Source organism: Macrobrachium nipponense, chromosome 21, assembly GCF_015104395.2.
Source record: "Macrobrachium nipponense isolate FS-2020 chromosome 21, ASM1510439v2, whole genome shotgun sequence".
Taxonomy (NCBI): Eukaryota; Metazoa; Arthropoda; class Malacostraca; order Decapoda; family Palaemonidae; genus Macrobrachium; species Macrobrachium nipponense.
This window is the reverse complement of record NC_087212.1, coordinates 16,827,927-16,840,938: the sequence shown is the minus strand read 5'-3', so window position 1 is coordinate 16,840,938 and position 13,012 is coordinate 16,827,927. Positions and strand designations below refer to the sequence as shown.

Below are 13,012 nucleotides of genomic sequence, written 5' to 3'. Positions count from 1 at the left end.
AAAGAAGCAGTGGTAATTATTCAAATATATGAATGTTATTTTCTTAATAATAAGACTTTATTAATAAGATTTATTGAAACATTCCTACAGGAAAAAGTAAGCTATTCTTCCACAAGTTCCTTGCTTTATCTTAGAGGAGAGAGAGAGAGAGAGAGAGAGAGAGAGAGAGGGGGGGGGGAGAGAGAGAGAGAGCGAGAGAGAGAGAGAGAGAGAGAGAGAGAGAGAGAGAGAGAGAGAGAGAGAGAGAGAGAGAGACATTCATAAGATATTAATCACAATTCTAAAAAAAATTTTCAAAAAGTTATTTCAAATACATTTGGGATACATCACTTCTGAATTAGCTACCCAAGAATCCCAACTTGGCTTTCTCTTCAGTATTGCATCTACATAGCAATAATGTGTCACCCAGCAAAACCTTGACCTATCAATACAATATATCTGTTTAACCAATCATAGCCAAACTGGGGGATGTACTTTCCATTGTTTTTTTTTTCTTAAATTTGCTGCCCAGGGTGGCTGCATACTGATTTACTACCCCATCCATTAAGGGTTAAAACATCCTAGTAATTTTCAGCTTTTACACTTTTTTTTTTAATCATCCTCCTGCTCCTGACACAGGAAATACAGCTCTAATATTAGAGTTAAGATTCATTGTTTAAAAAATCATAAATCTTCAATTGCAATACAGTAAACATAATGGATGCAAATCTGAAAGTAATATTACATGGTCTAGTAATCACTGTTTTTTTAATTGTGAGTCAAGTGAAGAGTGAAAAATGAGTGACATTAGATTGATTAAAAGTTTAACCAGTATTACTAATCTTTGCTTGAGACACAAAACTATGAACTAGCAATGAAAGTTTCCACAAAATAAGGGACATTTATTAAATAATAAAATAATTGTCAAGAGCAGATAAATACTTGCTAGTCATATACGTACATATAGAAACAGAAACATTACATGTTCCTATCAGCACATGTATTAATACTGATGCAAATATAATTTTTCTGAACTCTATTACTACCTAAGGTGACCTTGCAGAACTAGATAATTGCAAACCTGAAAAGAAACAACTGTAAAATAAGTAATGATAGCTTGTTGAAAAAAAAATGCACTTACTTTACAAGTAGCTCGGGTTCCGGTTAGTGCCACATCAAAAAGTAATGCCTTTCGCATAGCCTGCTCAAGAAGAGTGGGAGCTATATCTTTCCTAAGCCTGTAAGTTTCTTCTTCTTCACTGTTTACATGGAAAAAACTTGAAAAACAAAATGTTATTAATATCAAATACGACAAAATTCCTTGTAAAAAAATAAAAACAAATGTTTATTTAATGTTTTGAATTCTATGAAAGGACTAGATTAATCATACACTGACAGTCAATTGAGATGTTGACCTTAAAATGACACAAGCACTAAACCAAAGAGCTCTTCCAGTTCCAAAAGACACTTAATCCTCCTTTTTAGACATAAATAAGAAATTCCTTACACAATAGGCTCATGATGGAGGATAACATTCTAGAACATTGAAGCGTACCCAGTCAGGAAAAAGATTATATTAGTTCAAAAAAATACTAAATGAATTTATATGAAATTTTAAAGTACTTACCTCATCTGAATCAGGATTTTTATCTATATAGTATATAAATAATCATCAATATTTTTTTAGTGAAATATCACATGACAAAACCTAAGTCCCTCATCCCTTAGGAGTAAATATCATGGAAACTTGAGTGTCATTACCATAACTGCATCAGCATTTAAAAAATTTTCTCTAGATCCAATATGTATTTCTTTATTGTTTTTCATAAAGGGTTAAAATGATATTGTTAAGATACAATAAAGTTTTGTACATACTTACCTGGCAGATATATACGATTGATGGCCCACCCAACCTCCCCTCAGGAGACAGGTGGAAGAGAAAATCTGGTTCTAGAACGGTAATCGTTCCTATTCCTGCCACCCAGCGGCAGGGGCGGTAGATCACCTGACCTACCTGCAGCGTGTGCCGCGAAATTTGAATTTCTGTCGGGGACGACGGAGTCTATAGCTAAGTATATATCTGCCAGGTAAGTATGTACAAAACTTTATTGTATCTTAACAATATCATTTTTGTACATGGAACTTACCCAGCAGATATATACTTAGCTGATTGACACCCTTGGTGGTGGGAAAGAGACAACTATTTACTGAATAGACAGGTAAACAACATACATTGTAGGTAATAAATAAATAAAACCTTGGTTCCTACTTGATCAGGCGGAAGACTCCATGGCTAATGGCTAGGAATCTGCTTCGCCTCAAGAGCCTCAGCGAGGATGTGACCTATGGTTAAGAGTTCTTGTGGGTCTGTCAATGGGGTCTTATCCATTTACTCGACAGAGCCTCTTACATGACAATATGCCTATGCCTAGTGGCATAATTAAGGAGCACAACACCGATCCCGATCACCTGATCCTAACACGAGGGTTAGTGCTTAAGTTGAAAAGAGTTATCTACAAACTCCTTTCAAAAAACCCAAAGAAAAAATACGACGTTAAATAAAATTTAACTCACTAGTTAAGGATCAGCATCTGCTCCCTATCCCAGCAATGTATCCGCAGACACGTATCAACCAAGAGAGAAGGATCCCTCGAAGGTTATCTTGACATCCTTCGGATAATGGGAAGTCAACACAGAGTTGCATCTCCCGTATGTGACAGCTAATATGTCCTTATGACATATTGTTAGAGAAAGAACAAGAATTCGGAAAAGCTCGCACTTCATGCGCTTTTAATTCTCAGCTGTTTGAAGGAATCATCAATGCACTTATCAAGTGCTTAGGAGATCACAATGTCTTAAAGAAGGCCAGGGCGTTCTTTGATATAGATCTCTTCTGGGTGAAGCCTGGAGCCTGGCTAGCGCTTCGTGCCTGGCAGGCGCCTAGCGCCTGTCTAGCACCTCGCGCCTGGCTGGAGCCTTGCGCCTGAATGGCGCCTAGAGCCTGGCTGGAGCCTCGTGCCTGGATGGCGCCTTGCTCCTGGCTGGCGCCTCGCGCCTGGCTGGTGCCTGATTGGCTCCTCCTTCCTGGCTAGCGCCTCGCGCCTGGCTGGAGCCTTGCGTCTGGCTGGTGCCTTGCGCCTGGAAGGCACCTGGAGCCTGGCAGAAGACTTCATGATTACTGTCTACGAGTCTGCATGCCTCAAGAGTTTCAGCGAGGTAGGGACCTATGACTGACAAACCCTTCTGGATCATGTCAATGGGGGCTAGCCCGCTTACACGACAGAGCCTTCTCGGATCGTGCCAATGGGGGCTGACCCACTTACATGGCAGAGCCTTACCTGTATCATATCAATGGGGACTAGCCCTCTTACATGACAGAGCTTTAGGTTTCTCTTTACTGGAAGGAGCCTTGCGCCTGGATGGATCCTCAATCCTGACTGGAGCCTAGCCTTGAAGGAGCCTGGCACCTGGATGGCGCCTGGCTGGCATCTAGAGCCTGGCTGGCTCCTAGAGCCTGGCTGGCTCCTAGAGCCTGGCTGGCGCCTCGCGCCTGGCTTGGCTCCTCCACACTTGCTGGAGCTTCGAGCTTGGAAGAGTCTCTAGGCTGTCTGGCGATGTCCACATCGGACACTCTTATATCTGTCCGATTTGTTCGCCTCTGGCGCATTTGCGCCAGGTTGGAGGCCCGCTCCTTCTCAGTATCCGACCATGACAGAGTTCCTTGGAACTGTCCGCCTCTGGCGTTTTTCGCCTGTATTGGCATTTGACGCTTGGCTGGCGCTACATTGTCCGAGAGTCCTGAACAACCACATAGTTTATCAGGAGACTGGAGAAGGGTGGAAGAAATTCTTCCCCTTTGAGCTTTTGGCCCCTGGCAAGGGGAGGTGATTTTAGTCAGCTACACCCAGTAGACGACAGGATATCTAACAATACGAGAGAGAAGAGTCTTCCTCCGAGGAGGATCCTTCATGAACACTTCTTTTGCTAACGAGATCTTTTCTTACATGTTGATGAGGTTCCTCGTTGCAGAATCTTCCCTATCCTTGCCCGAAGGAAGGGAAGGAGTCTGGAAGTCGAAGGAGACTCTGAGCTGAAATTGGGCGGAACCCTGATTTCTAGCTCTTATTGTATCCTTCTGAATACCTTCTGGGAAGCATTTTGAGCCCTCATCGCACCCCGAAGACTCTGTAGGCAAACGTTTAAACCATCTCTTCTTCTGTAGATGAAAATGTAAGTACCCTGCCTGGGCAACGAAACTTCTATCTGAAAGCGTTGCGTCAGGAATAGAGGGATTTAGTTCTTTTGCCAGACATACTATGCTGGCAAGAACCCATTGCCGAGTCTCCATTGAATCTGATGCGAAATTCCAATGCACAAAAAATTCACTTGTCTTCTTGGTCGTTTAGGGCTAAGAGAAACAAAGAATTCCTTCATAAACTTCCTCAAAGAAGTTTGATGAGGAGCAGTTCCATTTTGTCGGAACACGGAATCTGTGGCCACAAAAAGATCCCATTCGAAGTACATGATATCCTACTCTTGTCGTATTGCGGTATCGTATAAGATCCCGAAGATCTTAATCCTCTGTTATCTCTAATTCCCCTTGTAGAGACAGAGTATAGCCTTTTACTGCGTTCTTTGACAGCAGATATATACATAGGTGATTCTTCCCTCTGAAAGTGAAGAAAAAACCTCGCTATGTGGTTCACAGAGGTATCGGAAGAGGACAGTTTCCTCATTCCATCTAGCACGATCTGCAGCAATTTTATGTCTTAGCCATGACTATTGTCATTTACCTTGAAAAAACCTCTCATTCATGTCCACTTCTGGTCAGTCTGCACGCGGACAGACTCAGAGTGGAGAGGTTTTATAGGTCTATTTATAATAGATTCTGATAGAATATCCAGATACTCTTGGAAAAGCCTTACGAAACATGCTGTGAGAAGAACGTGACTTCTGTGAATCCAACCTCTCTAAGGCCAAAATGAGGCATACATCCTCTCTTCCTTTGACGCCCATTTATCTTAATATCTGTTAAGAATTTATAACTACGGGAAAAAGACTAAAGTTTATTCCCCTTCTTTAAATTTAAAGATGTCTTATATTGCTACCTCTCTTGGTTCGAGGAAAAAGAAGCAGTCTAAAGGAAGCCTGTTCGTCTTCTACCTTACAAAGAGATCTATGAAGAAGACTTTCCGCAGGTTCTCACAACTCTTTTCAATAAATGTTAGACATACGTTAACAGTTATTATCTTCGATCGAGAAGGTTCTCACGGACATGCAAAATCTTGCATCGAACCTCTTAAGGATCGTTACGTTCCGTGTCTGTTCCCAAATAGGTTCTCTTTTGTTAACGCGAACAGGGGCGAAAAAAGAGATTCTCGATGCTCTTTGCGATATGAGAGAGTCGTGGAATTGGCCTAAGTGATTAAAATAAATCATTTCATCATTCCTTGTAAGCGACCCCTTTTCGATTAAATGGGTAACGAAATCAGGAACGAATCTTGCCGTTACCGAGCCTGCTGTCCGAGAGGCTACTGGACTCTTAGGTTAATAACTCGCTAAAACGAGAAAATATCTTGGATGGTGCTTCTGGCGCAATTTGCGCCAGGCTGGCGCTCCCTTCTAGTTCTTTTTAGGTTATGTGCCATAACATCTATGCCTTTATGGTACCCGACATCCTTCACATGTTAATTCCGTTCTTAGTGGGAAAAAACTTTTAAATACGTAGTATAGTCCATTCAGGGAAACAACTTCTGCCACTAAGAGAATGTTTCCCATCCGACTCACCCAACTTCTCTTGAGCAATATCCGATTCTAAAAAGGTTGTGTGCGTTTCTCGAAAGGATGAGAGAATTATATATATCGCGCTCTGCCGTATTAGAATCCTTTATAATACTGTCACATTGTGGTAAACAGCATTAATCTAGGAAACCTTTGCAAGGATACTAGGAATTCTGTAGTTAACCTCGGTATGTGCATAAGACTAGACCATACCGTAGTCTTAAAGTGAATTCTCTACTACATTCATCTTCTCACTAAGCATGTACTCTAATAAGCCATGCTTTCGTAAGCATGAGAGCATTATACAATATAGAGTTCCGCTGCGTTAGAATCCTTTAAAAATGTTACCTACGGTAATCATCATTGAAATGTAATATCTTTCTTATTGAAAGCTTCTTAGCAAAAGGCAGACAATATTTTATTTATGTTTGCTTAACTATCCCCTCAATCCGAGGCTAAAACCACGATTGTAGGGGAGAGACACGGTTAGTCATTCCATCCCGCAGGAGAGAGACATGTAACCGACCACTCATGACCGACACCTACATGATACTGCGTTGGTGTCTAACTCGCGATAGCAGTCTCGTTAGCCGACTGGCCTTACTCTTCCAGAGTTGCCAGCTACTCCATTTAATAAAGGAATCTTATAAAATTATTATCGAACTTCAGGAAGTTCTTATAATGCATATCTAAGCGAAACAAGACTTCGATAAATCTAGAAGCTAAGTAGGTGTTGTCTTAACAATCCCTTTAAGCGTAGTCCTTCCTAGGAAATTTCTGGAAGGATACTGGTAATTGAGTTGCTCAGCAAAGAAGTAACTACGGTATGTGCTTATGATTTGCCGTATCGTATTCTCATACAGCAGATACTCTACTACCTTCTTTCCCTACCGAGGCAGATAGAGAAAGGAAAAATTTTTACTATCTTCGTTCTTTTCGTTAATAGAACGATAGAAAGAGTATATATATCTCCTTAAGGAAGGAAGTTAATCCAGGAACTCTTTAAATCTTCGTGATTTCCTCATAAATCGTGGAAGAGACAGAATTCCTGTTCATCTGTAGGGTTTACGGAAGGAAGTAGATATTTCCTATCCGCCATCATACCCAAACGTCGATGAGATTCTTATAAGAAAACTCCCAAAGCTCTTGCCTCTTCATAACGAGGGAAGAGCATGAATGAAGGAGAGAGTCCTCTGAATAATGAAAAAATGGCTTCTCTTAGTATCAGAATCCTTCTGGCAAAAGCGACGGCCGCCTGTGCGACATCTTGCACCTTTGCCAGGGGAAAGTTGCTCAAGTTGAAAACTCAAAGAGGAGCCTCGCGACTAACCTCTCTCTCATAAGAAGATTAGGAATATTCTGGCGCCTGGCTCCTTGCACCTAGCGCCTGGAATGTTCCGCGCGCCTGGAATGTTCCGCACGCTAGAAAGGAGACTCGCTCCTGGAACGTTCCGCTTGCGTGGAAGGTCCCGTGCGCCCTGATAGTTCCGAGCGCCTACTAGACCCCTTTTAGAATAGAAAGAGCCTCTTGCCCGGAAACGTTCAATGGAAGGATCGTTCTGATTGCCACTCTACTATAAGGCTCCTTGCTCTAGCCGTCTGTTTTTCTGGCGCAATTTGCGCCAGGCTGGCGCTTCGTCTCTTTGAAGGCGCCTTGCGCCAAGAAAAATTTTCTAAAACGCGGCTCGCGTTTGGTTGTAGGAACGCGGCTCGCGCTAGTCTGTTAGCTGGAACGCGCCTCGCTGCTGGCTATTGGAACGTAGCTCACGCTAGCTTGCTGGAACGCGGCTTCCTGGCAGCGGCTGGCTCTTGCTCAGTGTTCTCTTAGTTTTCAGAGAACGCGCTAGATCATCGAAACTCCAAACATACATTCTTCGTCTTTTCAGATGTACGATGAAGAGACGCACTTTTTTAAGGATGCCTTATCAATGGCTATCCTTGGCAGTCTGGGACATTCTACAGAACCTGCCGAGGGGACGCCTGACCGGTGGGGGTTCTCCCTAACCTTCCTGCGGCTGTCGACTTTCCTCCTCCACTGGGTCTGGGAGTTTGGAAGAGGTCTAGGCCTGGAAGCGCTACGGAGCCGATCAGACGCACCCTCCACTGCACTGGGAACACTATATTCACTTCTTACCTTTTAAGAGCTCGCCTTTTGAGCTCCATCCATTTATCTTCAAATTTGCACATATGAATTTGTAGATTCTGTGGAGTAAGAAGGTGATGAGGATGCAACAACTACTAGAATTGTCAATACTCTAACTGCTCGTTAGTACGAGAGCTCTTAAAGCTTCTAAAGGAAGCGTATCTAGTTATATGCTTTCTGACTTCCTAAAGTAGGAAGTTAGATCTTATATTTCCTTCATCAAGTTCTAACACTTATACACGTATTAGTGAAAAAAAAATATCAATATTTCCCTTATTGCAAAATATATGAGTGTCTACCGAAAAATTCGGTAGTTTCACGTAATATATTCTTCGAAATTTCGAAGCCAAATTCATTCAAAAGTTAATAAAAGCGTATGCCAAACCAAAGACCCAGTACTTCCCTGCAATAGACAGCCCAGAAGGTCGATGGCGATGAAAAAACGAAAATCAAATCAGGAGGTAGCAACAACGTATGTTGACACTACCGCGACAGAGAAAATCTGGTTCTAGAACGGTAATCGTTCCTATTCCTGCCACCCAGCGGCAGGGGCGGTAGATCACCTGACCTACCTGCAGCGTGTGCCGCGAAATTTGAATTTCTGTCGGGGACGACGGAGTCTATAGCTAAGTATATATCTGCTGGGTAAGTTCCATGTACAAAATTGATAGTTCCAAAGAGATGGTAAATTCCCTAACTGGTACGAAAAAAAAATTCACCTACAATAAACAACAACCTACTGAAAGAAAAATAAATTTTTAAAAAAGGTACTTGGATTTTTTTTTTCAGGTATACAAACCATAGCCTTTTATATAGGAGTATCCTCAGTGTGAGCTGGAGCAGTCATTTAAATTTGGTAACAAGGTCATTAACTGGTGTTTAAGGGGGTGAGTGGGGTAATACTATTCACTTGCCTTACATTAACATTTACTTGTTACCTTTGACCACAATGACAAACAGGGGTAGTTGAGGTGGGTTGAAGTTACAAAAGGCTCAGGTTTGTAGTACACCTAAAAAAATAAATACAACTTAATTTTAAAAATTCATGTTCCTAGGGAAAGGCTAACCGTCTTTTATTTAGGAGACTTATTCCTCAGGTGGAAGGTCATCTCAGATTGAATGAAGTTGAATCCTGATTGCTCATGCATGAGGGGGTCTCATGACTCCTATACTCTGTTCAGTCTGGCAAACGGGTTGCCAGAACTGTGGGACTCAGGGCGTGAGTGAGGGCAATCAAGTTAAGGAAAACATCTGGAGAACAAGGATGTCTCCCTTACAGAAAGTTAAGCTAGCCAGCAGCTAATTCTGGGTAATACCATGCAAAGGCTTCAGGAAGGTGGGGAGACACATTTTAAGAGACTACTAGAATGGATGCTCAAAATGCAGTTATCTATATCCTATCCAACTCTAGCAGGTACTTCACCCTAGATGCTGCTCCCAAAGAGGAAAAATGGAAGGTAAGTCCATCACTCCACATTCATATCCTAAACTTAATCCTTGACACCTTTTCCTTGCTTTTGCCTGCAAAAACAAAAAGGCACCCACACTTGAGAAAGCACAAAAGAGCATCTCATCTGGGTCACCCACCACCAGCAAAGTATTGGAGGATGGGAATTGAGAAACTAACACCTCTCTTGTCAAGGGCTGATGGGCTCCAAGTTTTCAACACAAACTCAGGGACAAAAAAGAACTAGAGATCCCCCATCACTCCAATGAGAAAGGCCATAGAACTCCACCTCTCTTTTTGCCAAGGCCATCTCTAAGAAAAAAAAAAAAAAAAGTCTTAAGAGATACATCTCTATCCAATAATCATAACAGGGGCTCAAAGGGTGTCATGGTTAACCTATAGAGAACACGAGATACATTCCACTCAGAAGGCTACAGCTCCTGAGGAGGACTAAGACTGTAATTTCTTATTAGCAAAGATAACTCTACTAAAGTGGAAAGATTCAGCCCCTTCAGTTTGAATATCTGAGACACAGCTGAGTGATAGGCTTTCACTGCTGAGACCAGAGATGGCTCTCTTTCCTTGGTACACATTTGCTGGGGAATGACACAAGTACCAAAACATCTCCCTCACAGCCATGCATGAAAAGCCTCTCTCTCACAGTATACAGTGGACAACCAACACACATGTAGCTGAAGGGAGTGCACTGCCTAGTGATACCTCTGATCATGTGGATGACACAGGAGAGCCAGCCATGAAGTGATCTCTCAGTGCCTTCAACAGGAGAGCCAGCAGATCTGAGTACCACTCAGCTTAAGGCCAACAAGGGGCCACGAGGATCATCCTGAGACTAGGGGATGATAAGCACAATGACGATCACCCTACAAAGTTAAGATGAAAGAAATAAAGGCCTAAATGTCCAGATAATCCCAGGAGTACTGGAAGGCATCTGCTGTGTCCATGGATATGGCACAGGACGGAAAAACACAGGAAGCTTCCTATTCCTTTTGGTCAAAAACAAGTCAAGCACTTGAAAACCGTAGAATCAAAACTTGGACATTTTCCTCTGATTCACTTTACAGTGTTTAACATCAAAACAACAGCAGTAATGCATAAGAATGGTAAAATTAGGAAAAAAAACCCATAAAATATTTTGACTCTCACAGTCTAATATGTACAGTTAATACTAAGAGTGGTACAAAAAACATAATTCAAAATCCCTGTACTCACTTACAGTCCTGACGAAAACACTGACCCCTTTTGAAATCTTGACAGAAATTCAGCCATGCCACTGAAGGGCTCTCTGGATTGAGATTATATTCAGGGTGATAAAATGGGCATGCGTCACCTCGACTGCATCTGTTCCGCAAAAAGAGACGACAAATAATCGCCTCATTTTGCATACCTCCCTGCATCTCTGTTATATCTGAAGTTAGAAAAAAAAAAAAAACAGGTTTTCTGCAATGACTCACACATTCACCACACTAAATCAAACAGTACTGATTTGCATAAAAATTACCAATTAAAATATCAAATTAAGAGCAGTAGTATATTAATACATTATTTGTTGATAATTTAATACTGACATAACTGTGAATGGACCAAATAATACCCATGAGAGATCAGAATTTCAAGAAAATTCCAATATTTAACATTATGAAAACAGGTGTTCTACAGCCTCTGTCACTGTCATCTGCAAACAAGGCCACTGACAATAAAATTTTCACTTGTTACAAAAGACAAATAACGGGGGGTGACTGCAACCACTTAGTTTAACTAAAATAATTTGTGAATTATATACCAAACAAGGTTTTCTACTTAAAAAGTTGCTAAAATTACATAAATAAGAATGAAAATTTGGGACTGCACAGCTCCATAAGTGAACAATTCCTCTCATATAATACCTATCTACTCTCTTGCTTGATTTACCCTTAACCCTTATTGGACAGATACCCTCATATAAGTGGCAATAACAGGTTTTGGACGGTGGATGGATTCCCTCATGGTGAGCATCAATATTATGGAGGAATCGGGCAGGAAAGAGGTTCCATTACTTCTATAACCCATAAATTCACTAATGGCAACTTTCAGACTAGCTAAAAATGTTATTGTTATAATACAATTAAGTTTGTTCATACTTACCTGGCAGATATATATATAGCTGTATTTTCTGAAGTCCGACAGAATTTAAAAATTCGTGGCACACGCAGTGGGCGGCCAGGTGGTAGTACCCATTCCCGCCGCTGGGAGGCGGATATCAGGAACTATTCCCATTTTCTATTCATATTTTATCAGTGCCACTGTCTCCTGAGGGGAGGTGGGTGGGCACTTTAATTATATATATCTGCCAGGTAAGTATGAACAAACTTAATTGTATTATAACAATAACATTTTGTTCATGAAACTTACCTGACAGATATATATATAGCTGAATCCCACCTTCGGATGGTGGGAAGAGACAGAATAGGATTTTTGGGAAACTAAATTAAGTAGATGATATACATCTTGGTTCCTGACCTGTTAGCATAGCCGACTTCGTGATTACTGTCACCAAAGTCTGCTTCTGCGTTACTAGAGTTGCCAGCGAGGTAGAGACCTGTAATGCTGGTGCGCTCTAGATGATCTGTCAACGGGGGCGTGACCACAATGTGACTAGACCATATGACCATACTTCTGAGGGCACCGAAGCTAAAACCACCACCTGACCTAACCTATCAAAGTTAGTTCCATAACTTCTAGGCTAAAGAAAAGGAACGCGCCTCAAGCGACCAACCCTTCAAAGTTAAAAGCACACCTATCCCTTTTCTATAGGATAGGATTCGTGTTGCTTCCTGCACCCAATAATATATCTACGGATATGTATGGTCCTAGCGACTACGGATCTGAAATGTCATCTTCACATCCCGTCGGGAGTGTGAAGCGAACACAGAGTTGCTTCGCTAAAGCGTGGCACTCAGGATGTTACCGAGTGTCATGCTCTGTTGAAATGCTTCCGAGGCCGCGCCCTCACCTCTTGAGCATTCATATTAAGAAAAAAATCTCAAATCTTTATGCAAACATAATGAATGAGACCTCTTAAAAGAACTCCTTGGCTATAATGCCAGGGTGTTCTTGGACATGAACCAGTCTGGTCTTTTTACAGAACACCGCAGATTGTCCGTTGACCTTGACTTTCTATAGTTTTATCAAGATAAAACTTGAGAGACCCTACAGGGCACAGGACTCTCTAATGCCCTTGCCCAATAATTTGTGCCATACCCTTGGTCTCCAAGCCTTCGGGTCAAGGGTCAGACAGGTTTTCGTTCTTATCAAGAACGGAAGGCTTAGAGGACAGACCGCATTATGTCCTTTAAAGCCAAAACCTCTGATGATGGCTAAAACCTCACTAACCCTCCTTGCCGTGGCTAGAGCGGTTAGAAAATTAGCCTTTCTGGTCACGTGTATTAAGTTCGCAGAAAGGATAGGTTCGAAATGCTTTTGGCATCAGAAACTCAGACTACGTCTAAGTTCCATGCCGGAACCTTTGATCCAGAGAATTTCAAGATCTCCACAGACCTCAAGATCGTGAAGCTTTGTTGTTTGACAGAACCGAATCTCTGAGCCTAGAGGCCGTCAACAACATATTTGCATATTCTACAATAGTTAGGACTTCTATCTTATCT

At 41.8% G+C, this 13,012-nt stretch overlaps 1 protein-coding gene across 5 annotated transcripts in view; it reads right to left on the bottom strand.

The window, feature by feature from the left end:
* LOC135197812 (uncharacterized) overlaps positions 1–13,012 on the bottom strand; it is a 201,516-nt gene that overhangs the window by 171,022 nt on the left and 17,482 nt on the right. For 4 of the 5 annotated variants that reach the window (XM_064224942.1, XM_064224944.1, XM_064224945.1 and 1 more), the window contains exons 2-3: positions 10,581–10,776; positions 1,121–1,256 (exon numbers count right to left, since the gene is read on the bottom strand). In XM_064224942.1, the coding sequence (XP_064081012.1) occupies positions 1,121–1,256; positions 10,581–10,765 (321 nt within the window). In that variant the 5' untranslated portion in view covers positions 10,766–10,776. The remainder of the gene's footprint in view (positions 1–1,120; positions 1,257–10,580; positions 10,777–13,012) is intronic. The other variant, XM_064224946.1, reaches the window with a different exon arrangement.